The sequence below is a fragment of the Ammospiza caudacuta genome, chromosome 36, assembly GCF_027887145.1.
Source record: "Ammospiza caudacuta isolate bAmmCau1 chromosome 36, bAmmCau1.pri, whole genome shotgun sequence".
Lineage (NCBI taxonomy): Eukaryota > Metazoa > Chordata > Aves > Passeriformes > Passerellidae > Ammospiza > Ammospiza caudacuta.
Window position 1 is genome coordinate 644,430 of NC_080628.1, and position 23,676 is coordinate 668,105.

At 58.2% G+C, this 23,676-nt stretch overlaps 3 protein-coding genes across 3 annotated transcripts in view; all 3 read right to left on the bottom strand.

Annotated features, from left to right (window-relative positions):
* Positions 1 to 268: 268 nt before the first annotated feature.
* EFNB3 (ephrin B3) lies at positions 269 to 7,354 on the bottom strand. The gene is made up of 5 exons (XM_058822928.1): positions 7,257 to 7,354; positions 4,408 to 4,703; positions 3,577 to 3,787; positions 972 to 1,114; positions 269 to 528 (listed from the first exon to the last, which is right to left on the bottom strand). Exons 1-5 carry the CDS (start codon positions 7,352 to 7,354, stop codon positions 269 to 271), a joined length of 1,008 nt encoding a protein of 335 aa, XP_058678911.1.
* Positions 7,355 to 8,019: 665 nt separating this feature from the next.
* WRAP53 (WD repeat containing antisense to TP53) lies at positions 8,020 to 15,606 on the bottom strand. Its single transcript, XM_058822929.1, has 12 exons — positions 15,579 to 15,606; positions 15,387 to 15,465; positions 15,063 to 15,161; positions 14,157 to 14,265; positions 13,308 to 13,396; positions 12,663 to 12,753; positions 12,037 to 12,169; positions 11,441 to 11,649; positions 10,895 to 10,998; positions 10,121 to 10,267; positions 8,966 to 9,115; positions 8,020 to 8,110 (listed from the first exon to the last, which is right to left on the bottom strand). Exons 1-12 carry the CDS (start codon positions 15,604 to 15,606, stop codon positions 8,020 to 8,022), a joined length of 1,329 nt encoding a protein of 442 aa, XP_058678912.1.
* A 1,313-nt stretch (positions 15,607 to 16,919) lies between these two features.
* POLR2A (RNA polymerase II subunit A) overlaps positions 16,920 to 23,676 on the bottom strand; it is a 34,578-nt gene continuing 27,821 nt past the window's right edge. The window contains exons 26-29 of the mRNA XM_058822992.1: positions 22,450 to 22,636; positions 21,076 to 21,189; positions 20,525 to 20,674; positions 16,920 to 19,745 (exon numbers count right to left, since the gene is read on the bottom strand). Coding sequence (XP_058678975.1) covers positions 18,589 to 19,745; positions 20,525 to 20,674; positions 21,076 to 21,189; positions 22,450 to 22,636 — 1,608 coding nt within the window. The 3' untranslated portion in view covers positions 16,920 to 18,588. The remainder of the gene's footprint in view (positions 19,746 to 20,524; positions 20,675 to 21,075; positions 21,190 to 22,449; positions 22,637 to 23,676) is intronic.

Here is a 23,676-nt window from a genome sequence, read left to right on the forward strand (position 1 = left end):
AAGCTGGTACTGAGACCAGTACACAGCGACACTGGGACTGGGAGGCACTGGGACCAGTATGAGGCGGTGCTGGGACCAGTACAGAAGGATACTGGGACTGGGAGGCACTGGGGCCAGTATAAGCTGGCACTGGGGCCAGTATAAACGGGCACTGGGACTGGAATCGCACTGGGACCAGCAGGGGGCGCCCTGGCACCCCAGGGGCGGGGCCACCCTGGGGACACCACGCTCCAGCCAATGGCAGAATCGCCTTCCCATCGCCGACCAATCAGGGCGCGGCAGCTCCGCCAAGCCCCGCCCCGTGCTCCCCCCTCCCCTCGGGCAGCGCGCGGGACCGCACGTGCCCAATGAGGGCGTGGCCTCCGCCGGGCCTGGTCACGCCCCCTCGGCCTCGCCCCGCCCCCGGGAGGCTCCGGCGGGGTGGGGGAGGGGCGCGGGGTGGGGGAGGGGCCGAATTTAACCCCGAGGTGCCCGGGGGAGGGGGAGGGGCGGGGCTGGCACGCGCGTGTGCAAAAGCGGGGAGGGGCTCTTGGCGGGGGGGGGGGGGAATCTGCAGACCCCTCCCAACACCCCCACCCTCGTGCCCGGCCCTTGCACGGGGAAATTTGGGGTTTAAATGGGGAAATTCGGGGTTTAAATGGGGAAATTTCGGGGTTGTGTGGGGAAATATGGGATTTAAATGGGAAAATTTGGGGTTTGGATGGGGAAATTTGGGGTTTGAATTGGGAAATTTGGGGTTTGAATGAGGAAATTTGGAATTGAGGAAATTTGGGGTTTTCACGGGGAAATTTGGGGTTTAAATGAGGATATTTGGGATTTGGAGGAGGAAATTTGGAGTTCGTGTGAGGAAATAGGATTTGTGTGGGGAAATTTGGGGTTTAAATGCGGAATTTTGGGGTTTAAATGCGGAATTTTGGGATTTTTTGGGGGAAATTCGGGATTTACACGGGGGATCACGTGACCCCTTGCACGAGGACCCCCGGACTCCCCCTCGGGGTCACGTGACCCCCGCCCGCCCCTCAGCAACAACGGCCGAGGCGCGCTCTGATTGGCCAGCTCCGCCGTGACGTCACGGCAGGGCGCGCCGGGCCCGTTGCCATGGCGACTGCGGGAGCTGAGGGGAGGGGGGAGGTGGAGGCCTTGGAAAGGGAAATTTGGACCAAAAACCGAATTAAAATGACCCAAAAATTACGGCTGGAGACCACAAAGGGCTCTAAAAATGCAGAATTTGGGCCCACAGTTGAAGATTTTACACTAAAATTGCTGCATGTGCACCTAAATGTAAAATTTTTTGGCCTAAAATTGGGATTTACACCTCCAAAAATGAGATTTTTGGTCCAAAACCTGCAAGTTTGGCCTTGAAATTAATCATTTTTTCCACCCGAAAAGGGGGTGGGTCCCAGAAAAGAAGTTTTGGTCCCAAAAATATGTTTGGTCCTAAAAATGTGGGACAAGGCTCTAAAAATGAGGTTTCTACTCCTAAAAAAAAAGGAATTGGCACTTAAATGAACACTTACACTCCAAAAAATAAGATTTTGGTCCAAAAATGAGGGGTTTCTCCTTAAAATAGGGTGTAAAAATGTGTGGTTTTAACTTTAAGAGAGGGATTGGAGTCTAAACTTGAGAATTTGGACCCAATAGTGAAGGTTTAGACCCTGAAATGAAAATTTTGGCACAAAAAATGGGGTTTGAGACATTAAACATTCAATTTTTGTACCCACAAAAATGTTTAAACCCTCCTCAAAATCCTAAAAATGAAGCGTTTGGCCCAAAAATTTGGGCTTGAAGCCTAAAACTGTGGATTTCCACCCTGAAAATGAAAGTTTGAACCCAAAAATGTAATTTTGGGTCTTATAAAGGAAAAATTTTGGCTCTAAATGAGGATTTTGGCCCTAAAAATGATGTTTGTGAGCCCAAAATTGGATTTTTTATGTCCAAAAAAAGGGTTAAACCCTAAAAGTGGAGGTTTGCTTGTAAAAAGCGGATTTCCCTCCAAAATGAGGGAAATTGCAGCTTTAGACCTTAAATTAATAATTGTGGTCCTAGAAATGTGGATTTGGAGCCTAAAATGAGGTTTGGAACACTAAAAATTCAAATTTTAATTTAAAAATTTTGAGAATTTGGGTCAGAAAAAGAATCTTTTATATGTAAAGGGAAATTTGGATCTTTAAAGATGTTTTGGATGCAGGAATTTGGGGATTTATGTCCAAAATGAGGCCTTAATTTTTAGAATTATTAATTGGGAATAAAATGAAGGATTAGATCTTAAAAATGAAGGTTTAGGTTGGTAAAAGAGAGGATTTTGATGCTAAAAATTATCTTTTCTTCATTAAAAAAATTATTTCAGACCCTAAAAATGATGACTTGGGTTGAAGACGGGTTGGGTAAAAATTTTTGGTTTTTTCCCCAAAATGGAGGGATTTGGCCTCAAAAGCACGAGGCTAGAAAGGGAAAATTTTGGGGTTTTGGGTGAAAAAATAAAGATTTGGGGCCTCAAGTGACACAGGTGACACTGGCCAGGTGGGACACGCCCCCCCCAGGTGACCACGCCCCTTTCCAGTCCCTTACCCACCACCAGAGGGCGCCAAAACCTCCCCAAGCCCCGCCCACCGTTTGATTGACAGCAAAGGGGCGGAGCCAATTGCACAAAACTGTCTAATCAGCAGCGGGCGCACAGTCAGGCCACACCCCCGGTGTGACGTCACATAGGAAGCCCCGCCTCTTCATCACTATGACATCATTTCTGGATCATCAGCTTGGTGGTGGCCATGTTGCTGGGATGGGAATGCCCCGCCCCCTTTTGCCATTGAGGTGTGGCCTAAGAGACCCCACCCCTTTTGTGTGGGCGGGGCTTCATCATTGCCAATGGGGGGACAGCATCATCAAGCCCCACCCCTTTCACAGGGGTGACGCCTCAAAGATGCTCAAGCTCCGCCTCCCCAGGTGAAGCCACGCCCATATTTGGTTGACCACGCCCTTAGGCTGCACCGTACACGTGTTAAGCCACGCCCCTTTGGTGAGCATGGCTCATTCAGGCCACGCCTCCTTGTTAAGCCCCACCCCCACAACTGGGGGTTCATTTTGGGGCAAATTCTTCCCTTTTTGGGTCCTTCATTCCCATTTTCCCCAAGAGGGCGGAGCTTCAGGAAGGGGCGTGTCCTTCCATTTTTATGGGCGGGGCCTCCCCATTTTTGGTCTCCCGCCCCTCCCCCACCCCCTCACACCTTGTAATAGGCGGGGGGCGGGGCTGCGGGTGGGAGGGGCAGCTCGCGCAGTGGATGGGCGGGGCCTGTCCCGTGTGGGCGTGGCCTGGCGGGCCCCGCCCCTCCCCGCGGGGTTTTTGGGGCTCTCCGGGGGCGGCGCCGCCACCAGAGCGCCCCCCCCGCCCCCCCCAGCAGCGCCAGCAGCGCGGCCCCGCCCCCCGCCGCCCCCAGCACCGCCCCCTCCCGCGCGGGGGGCGGGCCCGGCCCAGGCGGGCTCGTCTGATTGGCTGGACCTGAAATAAGGGGAGGAGTCAGGGGCGGGGCTTTATGTGAGCAAAGTCCCGCCCCCTGCCCCGCCCCCTCACACCTTTACCTGTGTCCGGGTCTGGCGGAGGCTCCGCCCCGGGGCCTGTGGGGGAGGGGAGGGAGGGTAAGAGGGGGGCGTGGCTTAGGGGGAGGGGCAGGGCGGGGAGGGGCGGGGCCACACTCACGCTGTCCCACGCGCAGGGTGACGCGCATGGCCCGCGTCAGGCACGCCCCGCCCTGGCCGTTCTCCAGCCCCTCGGGGGTCCCGTCCGACGTGGCTGAAAAGGGGGAGGGGATTGGTGACGTCATCGGTGATGTCATCACACGCATCACAAAACACCCCCTTCCATGGTCATTCCCTTCCCCTGATGTCATCGCTCATTCTGATGATGTCACACACCATGATGTTATTGCCCACTCCAATGACATCACAGCCTGGTACATGGATGATATCACAGCGGTAGCAATTACATCATCATGACATCATCCCTGCCCTTCCACTGTCACCTCCCCAATGGCATCACGCCATTGACGTCACTCCTCTCTGATGACATCACATCCTAATGACATCACACCCCAATGACATCATACCCTGATGACATCGTATCCCAATGACATCACAACCCAATGACGTCACTGGGACCTCCAAATAGCAAAAGAGCCCCAAGACCCTCCCCAAAGCCCCCCCTAGAGCTGCCCCCTCCCCTCCACCCCCTCCCTGATGACATCACCACTCCTCACTATGACATCATCACCCTGATGACATCACCAGCACACCCTAAACATAACCAAACACCCCCGTCCCCTCCACCTGTTCCCCAATGACATCACCAACCCGTGGATGACATCACCACCCCCCCACGATGCCACCCCCCCCGGTGATGACGTCACGGCTCACTGATGATGTAATAGTCATGCTGCCGGCGGAACTCGTGTCCCCAGAGGTTGGGGCTGAACTCCTGGAATTTGATGGTGAAGCGCACGTCGCGCTGGGGGCGGTCGCAGGTGAGCAGCAGCGTGGGGGCGGGGCCGGGGGGGGCGGGGCCGGGCGGCGCCTGCACCTGGCAGCGCCGCGCCTGCGCCCCCCCCACCAGGTACAGCTTGTAGTACTCGTACCCCGCCCCCCCCGGGCACACCAGGTCCAGGCGGTCACCGATCTGCGGGTACAGCACGTAGCCACCGTCGTCCTGGAACCTGCGGGGACAGCGTGACACTGTGTGTGACACTGTGACACTGTGACAGTGTGCAATATCCTGTGTGTGACACTGTGACAGTGTGACAGTGTGCAATAGCCTGTGTGTGACATCCTGTGTGTGTGACATCCTGTGTGTGTGACACTGTGACAGTGTGCAATACCCTGTGTGTGACACTGTGACAGTGTGCAATATCCTGTGTGTGACATCCTGTGTGTGTGACATCCTGTGTGTGTGACACTGTGACACTGTGACAGTGTGCAATATCCTGTGTGTGACACTGTGACACTGTGACATTCTGTCTGTGACACTGTGACAATGTGACAGTGTGCAATATCCTGTGTGTGACACTGTGACACTGTAATATCCTGTGTGTGACACTGTGCGTGTGACATCCTGTGTGTGTGACACTGTGACAGTGTGCAATATCCTGTGTGTGACATCCTGTCTGTGTGACACTGCCCCCCCGGGCACACCAGGTCACCGATCTGGGGGTACAGGACGTAACCACCAGCAGCCAGGAACCTGCAGGGACAGTGTGACAATGTGTGACATTGTGTGTGACAATGTGTGACATTGTGTATGTGTGATACTGTCTGTGTGTGACACTGTGTGTGTGACACTGCCCCCCCGGGCACACCAAGTACAGGCGGTCACCAATCTGAGGGTACAGCACATAGCCACCATCGTCCTGGAACCTGTGGGGACACTGTGTGACATTGTGTGTGTGAACACTGTGTGTGACACTGTCACAGTCAGGGTGACACAGCAGAGGTGACACCAGGTGACACACTGTATGTGTGACACAGTGACAGGTGTGACACAGCAGGGACCTGTGACAGTGCCACCATGAGGGTGACACCATGGTGGTGACACAGTGACAGGTGTGACACTGCCACCGAGGGGGTGACACCATGATGGTGACACCGTGGAGGTGACACTGTGTGACACCACAGGAGGGTAACACTCTCATCAGGTGTGGTGACATGGTGACGACGCCAGGTGTGTGTGACACTCCGTGTGTGTGACACGGTGACACCCCCGTCAGGTGTGGGGACACGGTGACACCCCCTATCAGGCGCCCCTGCAGCGCTGGGGGGGGAGGGGGGGTTGGGCAGCCATTGTTGTCACCATGGCAACGGTGCCGCTGCCCCTCCCCCACCTGCTCTGTGGGGGGCCTGGGGGGGGGGAGGGGACACAGCAGGGGGGACCCGGGGCCGGGGGCACCCGAGGGGGACAGAGGGGGGGATGGGGATGTCACCGTGTCACTGTCACCGTGACACTGTCACCGTGTCACTGTCACCGTGACACACACACGGAGGGGCACCCGGCGTCGCCTCCCCGTGATGGTGTCACCCTCTTGTGTCAGTGTCACCTGTGCCCCAGCTGTGTCACACCTGCTCAGTGTGTAACAGGTGTGGTGACACCTGCGCTGGCAGTGTCCCTGTCACACTGTCTGCGTCATAATGATGCCACACGCGTGGTCATGGTGACGGCCATGGTGTCACTCACATTGTCACACTCAGGGTGTCACACTCAGCTACAGCACCAGGTGTCACTCACGGTGTCACACAGATGATGTCACCCGCAGCCTGTTGTGTCCCCCTCGGTGTCACCCACACAGTGTCACCCCCCCATGTCCCCATCCCGATCTCTCGGGGTCACCTGGAAGGGGGTGACAACATCCCCAAGGCCCCCCCCAACCTGCCCCCCCTTTCCCTCTCCACCTTTTCAGGCCCCCAAGCCCCCTCAAGACCCCCCCAAATCCTCTCAAGCCCCTCCCACCCCCATCAACGCCCCCCGGCCCCCCCTGATCCCCCCCCAGACACCCCAATACCTCCAGGCCCCCCCAGGTTCCTCAAGACCCCCCCCAGTACACCACAACCCCTTGGACCCCCCAGTTCCCTCAGATCCCCCCAATATCCTAAAGAACCCCCAGACTCCCCAATCCCCCCATGCCCCCCAACCCCTCGGACCCCCGAATCCTTCAGATCCCCCCAATATCCTAAATATCCCCCAGACCCCCCAATTCCATCAAAACTCCCCAAACCCCTCAAAGCCTCGGTACTCCCCAAACTCCTCAATCCCCCCCCCCCAGACCCCTCAATTCCCCCGGTGCCCCCCAACCCTTCGGACCTCCAAATTCCCCAATTCCCTCAGACCCCCCCCTTATATCCTGAAGACCCCTGAGATCCCCCAATCCTCCTAGTCCCCCCCAACCCCTCAATTTCCCCCGGTACCCCCAAACCCCTTCAATTCCCCCCAAACCCTTCAATCCCCGGTGCCCCCCTACATCGTCAGACCTCCTCAATCCCCCCCCCCAGTGCCCCCCAACCCCTCAATTCCCCCCAAACCCCTCAATTTCCCCCAGTGCCCCCCAGACCCCTCAATCCCCCCAACCTCTCGATGCCCCCGGTGCCCCCCAACACCCTCAGACCCCCTCAATGCCCCCGGCCCCCCCCCAGACCCCTCAATCCCCCCGGTGCCCCCAAAACTCTCAATCCCCCCCAGACCCCCCAATCCCCCCCGCCCGCCCGCGTTCCCCCGCTCTCACCGCCGGTTCCCGGTGTGCCACACCACCGGCTCCAGGCTGAGCCCCGCGGCCCCCGCGCCCAGCACGGCCACGAGCAGCGCGGCCGCGCGCCCCGCCATCGCCCCCCGCCCCCGGGGGCCGCGACCCCCGCGGGACCCCCGGAGCCGCCCCCGGACTCGAACCCGGGACCCCCCGGAGCCGCCCCCGGACTCGAACCCGGGACCCCGCGGGGCCGCCCCGGCTGCGACCGCGCCGGGGGAGGGGCGGGGCTTCGGAGGGGCGGGGCCTCATGGGGCGTGGTTTGGGGGTGAAAGGCGTGGTTTAGAGAAGGGGAGGGGCCTCGTGAATGGGCGTGGCCGCGCAGTGGAGTGGATGGGTGAGGTTGGTAAAGGGGCGTGGTCACAAATGGGTGTAGTCGTTATTAGGGAGACATGGGGGGCCTGAAAAGGTGGGCGTGGTTTGAATATTTAAAAGGCGTTGCTTTGGGGATGGGGGTGTGTATTTGGGGGCGTGGCTTAATGCAATTAGCATGAGCAGGCGCTTAAAATGAGGTGCGGTCCTTTGGAAGGGGTGTGGCCAAAAGTTAATGTGGCCACACCAACACATCTGACCATGTTGTGGGTGTGGCCACATGGATGGGCGTGGCTTTAAGGCAGGGGCGTGGCCAGCAGCGCCACACAGATTTCCATGGCAACACCACAACCACACCGTTGCCATGGTGACAGTGAAGCTGCTTAGGAACAGGCTCCTCCCCTTTGTGGGGGGGTCTCTTAAAGGGGCAACGCTAGAATTGCAGGGTGGGGACCACCGTGGGGGTGGGGAAGATTTTGGGGCACCTGGCAGGGAGGGCGGGGCAGGTCTGGCCACGTCCCCACCTGTGACAGCCACAGGGGTGACAGAGGGTGACAGTCACAATGGCTTTAGTACAACCGAGGCCTGGGGGGGACATTTGGGGTCACCAGGGGTCTGTCACCCTCCAGGGGTCTCAAGGGTGACAGTTCTGGTCCCCAAAGGTGACAGTCACTGTCCCTGGGGTGGGTGACAATCTCCAGTCCAGGTGTCCCCAAGGAGGTGACAGTCAGTGGTCACAGTGTCCCGGGGAGGTGACAGTCTCTAGTCCCAATGTCCCCAGGGATGTGACAATCAGTGTCCCCAAGGAGGTGACAATCTCCATTCTGGGTGTCTCCAGGGGTGCAACAATTGCCTCTCTTAATATCCCCAGAGAGGTGACACTCAGCGTCCCCCAGGGAGGTGACAATCTCAGGTCCCAATGTCCCCAGGAGGGTGACAATGGCTGGTCCAGGTGTCCCCAAGGAGGTGACATTTGACGTCCTCGGGGAGGTGACAATGACCAGTTCTGTTGTCCCCAGAGAGGTGACACTCAGTGTAACTCCATCCCAGGGAGGTGACAATCGCCAGTCCCAGTGTCCCCAGAGAGGTGGCAATCGGTGTGCCCAGGGGTGTGACAATCGCCAGTCCCAGTGTCCCCAGAGAGGTGACAATTGGTGTGCCCAGGGGTGTGACAATCGCCAGTCCTGCTGTCCCCGCTGAGGCGACAATCTCCAGTCCCAGTGTCCCCAGAGAGGTGACAATTGGTGTCCCCAGGTAGGTGACAATGGTCGGTCCCGCTGTCCCCGTGGGTGTCCCCGGGGGTGTCCCCAGGGGTGTCCCCAGGGGTGTCCCCAGGGGTGTCCCCGTGGGTGTCCCCGTGGGTGTCCTCGTGTCCCCACCACCAGAGCTGCAGGCGGATGTCCCCGCCCGGCGCCGGCCCCTCCGGTGTCCCCGCGCTGTCCCCGTCGCTGTCACCGCCGCTGTCCCACGGCGCCGGGAACAGGCGCTGGCCCGAGGCCGTGGCCAGGAGCGGCAGCGCGGGGTGCAGGCTGGGAATGGGGGGAAATTTGGGAGTTTGGGGTGGAAATTTGGGGTAGAAATCGGGGGGGGGGGGGGTTTGATGTGGAAGTTTGGAGGAGTTTGGGGTAAAAATTTGGGAGATTTGTGGTGGAAATTTGGGGGATTTGGGTGAAAATTTGTGAGTCTGGGGTGAAAATTTAGGGTAGAAATTGGGGGCGGTCGATGTGGAAATTTGGGGGTTTCGGGTGGAAATTTGGAGGATATGGGGTGACAACTGGGGAGGTTTGAGGTGGAAATTTGAGGGAATTTCAGTGAAATTTGGGGGTTTGGGATGGAAATCTAGAGGTTTGGGGGAGTTTGAGGTGAAAACTGGAGGGATTTGGACTAGAAGTTTGGGGTAGAAATTGGGGAGGAGTTGAATTGGAAATCTGGTGAATTTGGGGTAGAAATTTGGGGGAGTTTGGTGTGAAAATTGGGGGGAGTTTGGGGTGGAAATTGGGAGAGTTTGGTGTGAAAATTGGGGAAGTTTAGTGTGAAAATTGGGGGTGGAAATTTATGGGGTTTGGGGGAGTTTGAGATGAAAACTGGGGGGATTTGCAGTGGAAGTTTGGGGTAGAAATTGGGGGTGTTTGAGGTAGAAATTTGGGGGATTTGGGGTGGAAATTCGGGGGATTTGGGTGAAAATCTGGACGATTTGGGGTGGAAATTTGGGGGAGCTTGGGGTGGAAGTTCAAGAAAGAAATTTGGAGGAGTTTGGGATGGAAATTGGGGGAGTTTGAGGTGAAAATTTGGGGGTCGGGGGGTGATCCAAGGTATTTTGGGGGGGCAAACGCCAGCTTTTGGGGTGCTCACAGGGATTTTTTAGGGAGGGTCCCTGTTCTTTTTGGGGGGAGATTTCCAATTTTTTTTGGGGGGGGGGGGATTCCTAACGTTTTTATGGGGGGAAACCCCAATTTTTAGGAGGGGATTCCCAATGTTTTTATGGGGCAAACCCCAAATTTTTTTGGGGTAAAACCCCCGGTTTTTGGGGTTACCTGGTGCCGTTGACGCAGTCGCGGAGGGCGCGGAACCGGAGCAGGGGGGGCAGCTCGGGGGGGTCCCCGTGGCCGGGAGGAGGGGCCAGCGTGTCCCAGACGGTGACAAAGCCATCGGTGTCACCGCTGACCAGGAACCGCCCCGAGCTGGGGGGACAGGGGGCAGTGAGAGACCCCAACCCCCTAAAAACACCCCGAAAATGGGGGGACCAAAAACCCCCTCGGAGCCACAGCCAAAATCTGATCCAGGGGGTCTGCACCCCCAAAAATGTGACCCAGGTGTCCAGGACCACCCAAGATCCCCCAAAATCTGATCCAGGGGTTCTGCACCTCCCCAAAATCTCCCCCAGGAAAAGGTCCAGGTGTCCAGAACCCCCCAAAATGTGTCCCAGGTGTCCAGGATGTCCCCAAAAGGTTGCCCAGTTGTCCAGGACCCCTCAAATTCCACTCTAAAGGTGATCCAGATGTCCAGGACCCCCCCAAAATCCCCCCAAAAGGTGCCCCAGGTGTCCCTGATGTCCCCAGAAGGTGACCCAGGTGTCCAGGGCCCCAAAATTCTCCCAAAAGTTGACTCAAGTGTCCAGAACCCCCCAAAATGTGACCCAGGTGTTCAGGACCCCCCAAAAATCCCCTTTAAGGTGCCCCAGGTGTCTCCAAAAGGTTCCCCAGGTGTCCTCAATGTCCCCAAATGTTCCCCAGGTGTCCCCAATGTCCCCAAAGGTTCCTCAGGTGTCCCCAGAGGTGCCCCATTTTTGGGGGGTGGGGGTCACTCACGGGTCGAGGTCAAAGGTCACGCGCTGGTTGGTGGCCACGCGCCGCGGCAGCGCCAGGAGGGGGCGCTCCGGGACACGAAGGTCCCAGCACAGGATGTGGCGGTCCTGGGGGCGGGGCCAGACCGGGACACGCCCATCAGGCCTGGAGCCACGCCCCCTTAATGAGCAAAACACCTCACAGCCCCTAAGCCACGCCCACAGCACTAGGAGATGTCAATCATACCAAAGCCACGCCCCTAAATCCATGCCCAGTTTGTGCAATGCGCAAGAGGCCACACCCCAAGCAATGAGGCCACACCCACCTTAACAAAGCCCCTCCTACCTTACTGAGAAATGTCAATCAGACCTCAAACCATGCCCCTAAAGCCCCGCCCAGAGCCCACGTCCCCAGCACTGAGGCCACACCCACCTTCACAAAGCCCTGCCCACCATGATGCCACACCCTCATAACAATCCACAAGCCCCGCCCACCCCATGACCCACCCAAATTTTGTACCCATAGTTGGCCATGCCCACCCAGGGGCAATCAGCAGTTGGCCACGCCCACCTTCCTCCCGCCGGCGTACAGGTGCGTCCCGCAGGGGCTGAAGCGCAGATGAGTGGGCGCGGCCGGGAGGCGGGGCCAGAGCGCCACGGCCCCGCCCCCTTCCAGCGGGTACAGCCCCAGGCTCCGCCCATAGGAGCCGCAGGCGAACAGCGATTGGCTGGGGCTGAAGGCCAGGCAGCCAATCAGGCCTCGCTGGCCATGGCCGCCCTCTGGGAGGCGGTGGAGATAAAGGTTAGGCCACACCCCTTCAGTGAGGCCACACCCCCTTAGATGCCGCCCACCAAAACCACGCCCATCAAAGCCACGCCCTCATTTACATTTTCCCTGCTTCGCCTCTTTAAGCCCCACCCCTTTCCAGCCTTTAGGCTCTGCCCCCAGGGCCACACCCACTCCTAGACACCACCCATGTAGGCCACGCCCCTTTCCTTTAGACCACGCCCCTTTTTGTGATCCCCAACCCCCTTTTAACCCCTGAGTTTCCCACCGAAACCCCATTTTAACCCCAAAGAAAGGGCAGGAACCGCGCTTACCCCGCCCCAGCCCCTCCCACAGGCCCCACCCCATTGAGCCCCGCCCCCTCGGGCCCCGCCCCTCACGGTGCAGGCTGCGCTGTGCCCCGCCCCGGCCCGGGCGCTCGGTCGGGAACTCGCGCACGGCGCCGTCGAAGCCCCCGAGGAGCCGCGAGCCGTCCGGGGAGAACGCCAGCGAGTGGGGGGCCACGGGCTCGTCCTGGGACACCCCGAAAATGAGCACCCCAAAAACCACCTGAGAGCACCCCAAAACTGCCCGGGGACACCCCAAAACTGCCCGGGACACCCGTGGGGCCACGGGCTCGTCCTGGGGGCACCCCAAAACTGAGCACCCCAAAAGCCACCTGGGACAGGTGAGGGGGCCCAAAAACCCTACAGGGAATGGGGAGACCCCAAAACCCACCCAGGGACATCCCAGGGGTCCCCAAATCCTCCCAGTTCCCCCCAGTCCCTCCCAGTTTGATCCCAGTCCATTTCCAGTCCCTCCCAGTTTGTCCCAGTCCCCCCAGTCCCTCCCAGTTTGATCCCAGTCCATTCCCAGTCCCTCCCAGTTCCCCCCAGTCCCCCCCAGTTTGATCCCAGTCCATTCCCAGTCCCCCCCAGTTCGATCCCAGTCCATTCCCAGTCCCTCCCAGTTTGATCCCAGTCCCTCCCAGTTCCCCCCAGTTTGTCCCAGTCCCCCCAGTCCCCACCAGGTGGTTGTGGGCCCGGAACGATCCCCTCAGGCTCCCATCGAAGGCGTCCCAGAGGTGCACGGGGCTGTCCCGGCTGCTGGCGGCCACCCTGCCCAGTATGGACCAGTATAAACCAGTATGGAGCGGTACGGACCAGTATAAACCAGTAGGGACTGGTATGGACCAGTACAGACCAATACAGACGGGTATAGACCAGTACGGACCAGTATAAACCAGTATGGACTGGTATAAACCAGTGTGGTTCAGTATAAACCAGGATGGACCAGTATGGACCAGTATGGACCGGTACGAACCAGTAAGGACCAGTATGGACTGATATGGACCAGTACAGACCAGTAGAGACCGATACAGACCAGTACGGACCAGTATAAACCAGTACACACCAGTATGAACCAGTACAGACCAGTACGGACCAGTAATGACCTCCCAGGAATTGCCTCTGCTCCCAGAACACCCTCCCAGTTCATCCCAGTAACAATCAGTGCCATCCTAGGTCCCTCCCAGTGTATCCCAGTCCCTCCCAGTATATCCCAGTCCATTCCCAGTATATCCCAGTGCCCCCAGTGTATCCCAGTCCATCCCAGTCCCTCCCAGTCCATTCCCAGTATATCCCAGTCCATCCCAGTGTGTCCCAGTGCTCACAGGCAGCTGGGGGGGTCGCTGGAGTCCATCAGGGGGTACCAGGTGAAGTCGTAGATGGTGTCACCTTCGGCCACCTGCACGGCCGGGAGCTGCCCAGGGACCACAGTGACCACAGTGACCATTGAGTGACCACAGTGACCACAGTGACCACTGAGTGACCACAGTGACCACTGAGTGACCACTGAGTGACCACTGACCTCCAGTGACCACTGAGTGACCACTGAGTGACCAGAGTGACCACAGTGACCACAGTGACCAATGAGTGACCCCAGACCGACCACTGAGTAACCCCAGTGACCACAGTGACCACTGAGTGACCACTGAGTGACCACAGTGACCAATGAGTGACCCTGAGTGACCAATGAGTGACACCTGGAGATTCACAATGACCCCCCCAAAGTGACCCCAAATTCCCCCAAAATGACCCCAAAACCCCCCAAAATCACCCAAAATTACCCCAAACCCCGCAAATCCCCTCCAGGACCCCCCAGAGTGACCCCAAACACCCCCAGGACACCCCAAGTGACCCCAAATTCCCCCAAAATGACCCCAAAACCTGCAAATCCCCTCCAGGACCCCCCCAAGTGACCCCAAACCCCCCCAGGTCCCCCCGAGTGACCCCAAACCCCCCCAGGACACCCCAAGTGACCCCAACCCACCCCCAAAATGGCGAAAACTCCCCCCAAAGTGACCCCAAACCCTCCCAAATCCCCCCCCAGAAGGCCCCCAAAGTGACCCAAATGCCCCCCAAAATGACCCCAAACCCCCCCAAAGTGACCCAAATGCCCCCCAAAATTACCCCAACCCCCCCCCTCAAAGTGCCCCAAACCCCCCCACCCCCCCACCCACCATTTGGGGGAGGGGCGCCCCCGGGGGGGGTCCCGGGGGCAGGGGGAGGTCGAAGATCCTCAGGGCGTTGTCGTTGCTGCAGGTGAGGACACAGGAACCGTCGGGGGCCCTGGCGGGGACCCCAAAAATGTCACCCCAAAATAAAGCCAGGGGTTGGGGACCCCAAAAATGAACTCGGGGCTTGGGGACCCCAAAAATGTCACCCCAAAAATGAACCCATGGGGATTGGGGACCCCCAAATGTCACCCCAGATTTTTGGGATGATTTTTAGGGTGGTTTTTGGGGTGATTTTTGGGGGAGTTTTGGGGGAATTCTGGGATGATTTTTGGGGTGGGTGATTTTTGGGGTGTATTGTGATTTTTGGGGGTGATTTTGGGGACATTTTGGGGGTTATTTGGGGAGATTTTTGGGGCTATTTATGGAGTTTTTTGGGAGGGATTTTTGGGGTGATCTTGTGGTTATTTTAGGAGGTTTTTGGGAGGGATTTTTGGGGTGATTTTGGGGAGTTTGGGGTGATTTTTAGGGGGATTCTGGAGTGATTTTTGGGGTGTTTTGTGGTGATTTTCAGGGCTGATTTTGGGGGGATTTTTGGAGTGATTTTTGAGATGTTTTGGGGGTGATTTTGTGGTGATTTAGGGAGGTTTTGGGAGGGATTTTGCAGTGATTTTGGGGGCTTTTGGGGATGATTTACGGAGGGTTTTAGAGGGATTTTGGGGATGATTTTTAGGAGGTTTTGGGGTGATTTTTGGGGAGTTTTGGAGGGGGCTTTGGGGTGATTTTCGGGTATTTTAGGGAGGTTTTAGGAAGGATTTGGGGTGATTTTTAGGGAGGTTGGGGGTGATTTTTTTGGGGGGGAAGTGGAGTGATTTTTGGGGCGGTTTTGGGCTGATTTTTGGGGTCTCTCACCATTTGCAGCCTCGCAGGTAATTCTCGGGGCGCTTCGCGAATTCCTCCCGAGCCCCCCAAACCGGGTGGGGGTGGCGGCCGAAATCGAACTGGGGGAAACTGGGGAGAGCCGGGGGGGGGGGGGGGGTCAGAGAACCCCAAAACCCCTCAGGGACCACCCAAACCCGTCAGGGAGCCCCAAAATCCCTCAGAGACCCCCCAAAACGCCTCTGGGATCTCCAAAACCCCTCAGGGATCCCCAAAACCCATCAGGGACCCCCAAAATCCCTCAGAGACCCCCCAAAACCCCTCAGGGACCCCCCAAAAATGTCACCCAACACTTACTCGAGCTCCTCCTCCTCCTCGGGCTCCGCCGCGGCCGCGTCCTGAGGGGTCCCGGGGGGTTCGGGGACCCCCAGAGGGGCTGCGGGGGGAGGGGAGAGGTCAGAGCGCCGCCCCCGCCCCCAAAAAACCCAAAATCGCCCCAAAAAACACCCAAAAAACCCAAAAATCCCCAAATTCTCCCGCCCCCCTCACGCGCACCGTCCGCCATGGGCGCCGCCATGACTGCGAGAGGCCACGCCCCCTGGTGGCCACGCCCCTTAACGGCTCGCTGTTTTGGCCACGCCTCTATCGCCATATTTGGAATGAGGCGCGATTTTGATTGGCTCCTCCCTCTGTGGGCGGGGTTTCGGCTTTTCCCGCCAAAAAGGGGATTCGGGGACCACAAAATGGCGCCCCAAAAGGGTCCAGAGGGACCTGGGACACCAAAAATGGCACCGGAGGGTTTGGGGGACCCCAAAATGTGACTGGGGGGTCAGAGTGACACAGGACACACCAAAATGGCACCTGAGGGTTTGGGGGTCCGCAAAATGGCACCTGAGGGGGTAAGAGTGACAGAGGGCACCCCAACCATGGCCACCATGACACAACCATGGTCACCACCACCCAACCATGACCACCATGACCCAACCACGGCGACCATGACCCAACCATGGCCACCATGACTCAATCATGACCATCATGCCCCAACCATGGCCACCACCATCCAACCATGACTACTACATCCAATCATGGCTGCCATCACCCCACCATGTTGACCGTAACCCAGTCATGGCCACTATGACTCTACCATGGTCACCACAACCCAACCATGACCATGATGACCCAACTATGACCACCATGACCCAACCATGGCCATCACAACCCAACAATGGCCACCATGACTCAACCATGGCCACCATGACCCAACCATGGTCGCCATCACACAATCATGACCACCATGACCAAACCATGACCATCAGGACTCAACCATGGCCACCATGACCCAATCATGACTATCATGACCAAATCATGACCATGATGATCCAACTATGACCGCCATGACCCCACCATGGCCGCCATGACCCCACCATTGCCACCATAACCCAACCATGGCCATCACAACCCAATCATGTTAACCATGACCCAACCATGGCCACCATGACTCAACCACAGCCACTATGACAAAACCACAGCCACCATCACCCAATCATGGCCATCACGATGTTCTTCCGTGCCCATCCTGATGTTCCTCCACATCCCCAAGCTCTCCAGGGCCACCACAGCTGTCCAGCTGTGCCCAGCTGTCCCCAAACGAGGAGTTTTGGGGTGTCCCCCCTCCCCCAAAAACAGCCGCAGATGAAAATCAGTAAAACTTTTATTAACTTCCCCCCAAAAATCAGAAATTCCCCAAAATTCATTTCCCCCCCACCCCCAACAACCCCGAAAGTGAAAACAGCAAAACAAAGGGAGGTGGGGGAGGGGCAAAGAACACCCCCCCCCCAAACCCCAAAACCGCCACCAACGAGCGCCCCTCCCCCACCCCCCTCCCCCTCCTCATTAATGAACCCCATAAATTACAACCCCCCAAAAAAACCCAAAATGGGGGAGGGGCTCCCACGTCTGCCCCTCCCCCACCCCAACTGGGGGGGTCACCCCTAAACTGGGGGGGGCACCCTCGGATTGGGGGTCACCCCAAATTCAAGGTTTGGGGATCAACCCCCCAATTTTAGGGTTTGACCCCAATTTAGGGATCTACCCCTCAATTTAGAGATTTCACCCCAATTTAAGGTCCAACCCCTCAATTTAGAGATTTCACCCCAATTTAGAGATTTCACCCCAATTTAGGGTTCAACCCCTCAATTTAAAGGTTACACCCCAATTTAAGTGGTTTCACCCCAATTTTGGGTTTTCTCCCCAATTTTGGGGTCCTCCCCAGCTTAGGGGTCCCCCACAGTTTGGGGGTTGCCCCCTCTGAGCTTTGGGGTCCCCCAAAAGTTCAATTCAGGGGTTCCCCCTCAAACTTGAGGGTGTTTCCAACTTTGGGGGTGACCCCAATTTAGGGGTGACCTCAAATTTGGCCACCACCATCCTTTGGTGTCACCCTAACTCCAGGGTCACCCCAACAGTCCGGGTGACAACGGGGGGTGACAACGGCCCTGTCCACACTGGAATTTCAGGATTTGTGGGTGACAACCCCAACCCCGTTTCCATCTGGGGGTGACAATCCCGTCACCGTTGGATATTGGGGTCACCCCCACAACCTGTAGAGGTTTTATTGGGGTGACAACCCTTTTCTCATGGAAATTCGTGTGTCACCCCCACAGCCAGTTTTGGGTTTTTGGGTTTTGGGGGTGACACCCCCAACCCCAAATCCATGTGGGGGTTTTGGGTGACAACAACCCCGTCCTCAAATCAATTTTGGGGTCACTCCCACGGCCTGTGGGGTTTGGGGTTGACAACAACCCTGTCCCCATCAGAATTTGGGGGTTTGGGGTTGACACCCCCGACTCCATATCCATGTGAGAGTTTTTGGGGTGACAACAATCCTGACCCCGTATCCATGTGGGAGTCTGGGGGGTGACAACCGCCGCAGCCCCAAATCAATTCTGGGGTCACCCCCATGGCCTGTGCGGTTTGGGGGTGACAACAATCCCATCCCTGTATCCATGTGGGGATTTTGGGGTGACAACCCCATCCCCATCAGAATTTGGGGGTTTGGGGTGACACAACCCTGTCCCCAAATAAATGTTGGGATCACGCCCATGGCCTGTGCGGTTTGGGGGTGACAACTCCGACCCCGTATCCATGTGGGGTTTTTGGGGTGACAACTCCGACCCCATCAGAATTTCAGGGTTCAAGAGGTGACAACCCCAACCCCATATCCATGTGGGGTTTTTGGGGTGTGACAACAACCATGTCCCCACATGGATCCGGGGGTCACCCCCATGGCCTGTGGGGTTTTTGGGGTGACAACAACCCCGACCCTGTATCCATGTGGGGATTTTTGAGAACAACAACAACCTTGTCCCCACACGGATTCCGGAGTGTTTTGGGCTGTACCATCCCCGTCCCCACACGGATTCTGGGGGTGTTTTTGGGTTGTGCCACCCCCGTCCCCACACGCACAGATCTGGGGGTGTTTTTGGGTTGTACCACCCCCATCCCCACATGGATCTGGGGGTGTTTTTGGGTTGTGCCACCCCCGTGCCCACAGTCGGAGCCCTCAGTTGTCGTCGTCGCTGTCGTCGGGGCTGATGGCCGGGCTGGTGAGGCTGTATGTGGGCGACGTGGGGCTGTAGCCGGGGGACGTGGGGCTGTACGTGGAGCCCTTGGGCGACGTGGGGCTGTAGGTGGGCGACGTCGGGCTGTACTTGGGCGACGTGGGGCTGTAGGTGGGCGAGGTGGGGCTGTACTTGGGCGACGTCGGGGTGTAGACGGGCGAAGTGGGGCTGTAGGTGGGCGACGTGGGGCTGTACTTGGGCGTGGTGGGGCTGTAGGTGGGCGAGGTGGGGCTGTACTTGGGGGACGTGGGGCTGTACTTGGGCGAGGTCGGGCTGTACTTGGGCGAGGTCGGGGTGTACTCGGGGGAGCTGGGGCTGTAGCTGGGGCTGGTCGGGGTGTACTTGGGGGACGTGGGGCTGTAGCTGGGGCTGCTGGGGCTGTAGCTGGGGCTGCTGGGGGTGTAGGTGGGCGACTGCGGGGTGTAGCGGGGGCTGGATGGGCTGTAGCTGGGAGAGGTGGGGCTGTAACTGGGGGAGGTGGGGCTGTAGCTGGGAGAGGTGGGGCTGTAGTTGGGCGAGGTCGGGGTGTAGTTGGGGCTGGTGGGGCTGTAGCTGGGAGAGGTGGGGCTGTAACTGGGAGAGGTCGGGGTGTAGTTGGGGCTGGTGGGGCTGTAGTTGGGCGAGGTGGGGCTGTAGCTGGGCGAGGTCGGGCTGTAGCTGGGCGAGGTCGGGCTGTAGCTGGGGGAGGTTGGGCTGTAACTGGGAGATGTGGGGCTGTAGCTCGGCGAGGTCGGGCTGTAACTGGGAGAAGTGGGGCTGTAGCTGGGAGATGTGGGGCTGTAGCTGGGCGATGTGGGGCTATAGCTGGGCGAGGTGGGGCTGTAACTGGGGGACGTGGGGCTGTAGCTCGGGGATGTGGGGCTGTAGCTGGGCGAGGTCGGGCTGTAACTGGGCGAGGTCGGGCTGTAACTGGGAGAGGTGGGGCTGTAGCTGGGCGAGGTGGGGCTGTAGTTGGGCGAGGTGGGGCTGTAGCTGGGAGATGTGGGGCTGTAGCTGGGGGACGTGGGGCTGTAGCTGGGGCTCTGTGGGGTGTAGCCCCCCGGCGACCGCGGCTCGTAGGCGGGGGACGTCGGGCTGTAGCTGGGGGACATGGCGCCACCTGCGGAGAGGGGACACGGGGGTCACGAGGGTGTTGGGACGGGGTGGTTGGGGTGTTGTGGAGGGTTGTGAGGCCCTTTGAGGTGTTGGTCAGGTGTTGTGGGGCTGTGGGTGGTGTTGGGATATTGTGGGTCCATTTGAGATGTTGTTCGGGTGTTATGGGGCTGTTCTGGGGTGTTTCAAGGTGTTGTCAGGGGTTACTGGGTGTTTTACGGGGGTTTTGGATTATTTGAGGTTATTTTAGGGTGTTTAGGATATCGTTACAAGTTACAGGGTACTCTCTGCGTGTTTTGGGTTACTTTCTGTTATTTTAGGGGTATTTTGGGGTGTTTCAGTGAATTTTGGGGTGTTGCTACAGGTTACAGGTGTTTCGGATTATTTAAGGTTATTTCAGGGTGTTTTAGGGTGTTACAAGGTGTTTGGGATATTGTTACAAGTCACAGGGTACTCTCCGGGAGTTTTCTGTTATTTTCTGTTATTTTCGGGGTGTTTTGGGATGTTTCAATGTGTTTTGGGGTGTTGTGACAGGTTACAGGGTGTTTCATGTGTCTTTGTGTTATTTCAGGGGTATTTTAGGGTGTTACAGGGTGTTTGGGGTGTTTCAGTGTGTTTTGGCTGTTGTTAGGTGTTACAGGGTATTTTATGGGTATTTGGGGTTATTTTAAGGGTATTTTGGGGCTATTTCAGTGTATTTGGGGTTATTTCAGGGTATTTTGGGGTTATTTCGGGGTATTTTGGGTTATTTCAGGGTATTTGGGGTGTTTTTGGGGCTGTACTCACCGGGGGAGGGGATGTAGGGGCTGGAGGGCCCGGGTGACCCCGGTGATCCGGGTGTTGGTGACCAGGCCGGGGAGTAACCGGGGCTGAACCCGGAGGCGTCGGAGGCGGCGCTGGGGGAGAACCCGGCCCCGCCCGGGGTCATCCCGCTGCCTGTGGGGAGAAATGGGGGTCAGGGGGACCCCAAAACCAGCCCCAAATACAGCCCAGGACCCCAAATCCACCCCCAAATACAACCCGGCCCCGCCCGGGGTCATCCCGCTGCCTGTAGGGAGAAATGGGGGTCAGGGGGACCCCAAAACCAGCCCAGGACCCCAAAACCACTCCCAAATACTGCCCAGGACCCCAAATCCACCCCCAAATACAACCCGGCCCCGCCCGGGGTCATCCCGCTGCCTGTGGGGAGAAATGGGGGTCAGGGGGAACCCAAAACCGGCCCAGGACCCCAAAACCATCCCCAATGCACCCAGGACACCCCATATTCTCCCCATTGCAATCCCAGTGACCCCCATTTTAACCCAGTTCCCCCCAGTTCCCCCCAGTGCCCCACGCACCCACGCTGGGGGACCAGGCTCCGTAGGCCGGGGTGGCCCCCTGGTTCCAGGGGGTCATGGCCGGGGACATCCCCCCCATGGGGCTGGGGGCGGAGCCGAAGAACATCCCGGTGGCTGTGGGGAGAGAGAGAGAGAGAGAGAGAGAGAAAGGGGTCAGGGGCACCCCAAAAATGGGGGGGACACCAAAATATGGGGGACACCAAAATATGGGGACATCAACATTGGGGGGACACCAAAATATGGGGGACACCAAAATATGGGGACATCAACATTGGGGGGACACCAAAATATGGGGACAGCAACTTTGGGGGGATATCAACATTGGGGGGACACCAAAATATGGGGACAGCAAAATATGGGGACATCAACACTGGGGGGACACCAACACTGGGGGGACACCAACATCTGGAGACGTCTACATTGGGAGGATAGCAAAATATGGGAACAGCAACATTAGGGGGACACCAAAATCTGGGGGACATCAACATCTGAAGGACACCAGGTGACCAGGGCTGGGACACGGTGGTGGCCACAGTGACATCAGCAGTCTTTGTGTCACCACCCTAGAGGTGTCCCCAACTCCACCCTTGTAGGATCCAGTCCTGGTGGACCCCAAAACCTGAGGCTGTCCCCTCTTGCCCACAAGTGCCCAATGACCACCATGACCTTGAAGATCTTGGTGCCACCACCCTTGGGGTGCCACCACCCCTGGGCTGTCCCAAGCTGCTCCTGGAGGAACCTGGCCACCAACCCAAGGGGTGTCCCCACTTTCCTGGGGTTGTCCCCAGGGTTCTGGGGTTGTCCCCATTTTCCCAGGAGGTGTCCCCAGGGTTTTGGGGCTGTCCCCATTTTCTTGAGGGTTGTTCCAATTTTCTCAGGGGTTGTCCCCAGGGTTCTGGGGGTGCCCCCACTTTCCCAGGGGGTGTTCCCAGGGTTCCGTGGCTGTCCCCAGGGTTCTGGTGTTGTCCCCAGGGTTTTGGGGTCGTCCTCATTTTCCCAGGGGTTGTCCCCAGGGTTCCAGGGTTGTCCCCAGGGTTTTGGGGGTGTCTCCAGGTTTCTGGGGTTGTCCCAATTTTCCCAGGGGGTGTCCCCAGGGTTCTGAGGCTGTCCCCATTTTCCCAGGGTTGTCCCCACTTTCCTGGGGGCTGTCCCCAGGGTTCTGGGGTGGTCCCCATTTTATTGGGGGGTGTCCCCAGGGTTTTGGGGTTGTCCCAACTGTCCCAGGGTTGTCCCCACTTTCCCGGGGTTGTGCCAATTTTCTCGGGGGGTGTCCCCAGGGTTCTGGGGCTGTCCCAATTGTCCCAGGGTTGCCCCAGTTTTCTCGGGGGGTGTCCCCAGGGTTCTGGGGTGTCCCCAGGGTTTTTGGGGACTCACGGCCGCCGACGCCGAGCCCGGGCAGGGCGCTGGGGATCTCCATGCCGTGCTTGCACTTCTCGGCGTCCAGCAGGAGGTCGAAGCAGCCGGTGCCGGCCGGGGCCAGCTGGCCCAGCATGATGTTCTCGGACACGCCCTTCATGGGGTCGCTCTCCCCGTGGGCGGCCGCCTCCATCAGGACGTCGACCTGAGTGAGGGGACGCCCCGAAATCAGCTTCAATCGTTAACTGTGATTCTTGAACCCCAAATCGTGGAAAATGTTCACAGAAACTCCCGTTCCCAGCACCCAAACCCCATTCCTACCACATTCCCACCCCAATTCACATTCCCATCCCTATTCCTACCCCAACTCCTGTTCCCACTCCGTTCCCACCCCAATCTCCATTCCCAAACCCTGTTCCCACCCCAATCCCCCATTCCTAAACCCCATTCTCAATTCCCAAACCCCATTCCCACTCCAATTCCCATTGCCAAACCCCATTCTCACCCCAAACCGCCTTCCCAAACCCCATACCCAATTCCCATTCCCCACTGTCCCCGTTGTCCCCATTGTCCCCTCACCATCTCCTTGAAGGAGCAATTTATGAGCGGCCCGGTGTCCTGGCGGTTCCCAAACCCCAATCCCCATTCCCAAACCCAAATCCTGTTCCCAAACCCCGCTGTCCCCATTGTCCCCATTGTCCCCGCTCCATCTCCTCGAAGGAGCACTTCATGAGCGGCCCGGTGTCCTGGCGGTTCTCAAATCTCCATTCCCACCCCACTGTCCCCATTGTCCCCACTGTCCCCATTGTCCCCACTGTCCCCATTGTCCCTACTGTCCCCGTTGTCCCTGCTGTCCCCTCGAAGGAGCACTTCATGAGCGGCCCGGTGTCCTGGCCATTCCCAAATCTCCATTCCCACCCCACTGTCCCCATTGTCCCCGCTGTCCCCACTGTCCCCATTGTCCCTGCTGTCCCTATTGTCCCTGCTGTCCCCATTGTCCCTGCTGTCCCCATTGTCCCCTCGAAGGAGCACTTCATGAGCGGCCCGGTGTCCTGGCGGTTCCCAAACCCCACTGTCCCCATTGTCCCTGCTGTCCCCTCACCATCTCCTTGAAGGAGCAATTTATGAGCGGCCCGGTGTCCAGGTGGTTCCCAAACCCCGTTGTCCCCACTGTCCCTGCTGTCCCCGTTGTCCCCTCACCATCTCCTCGAAGGAGCACTTCATGAGCGGCCCGGTGTCCTGGCC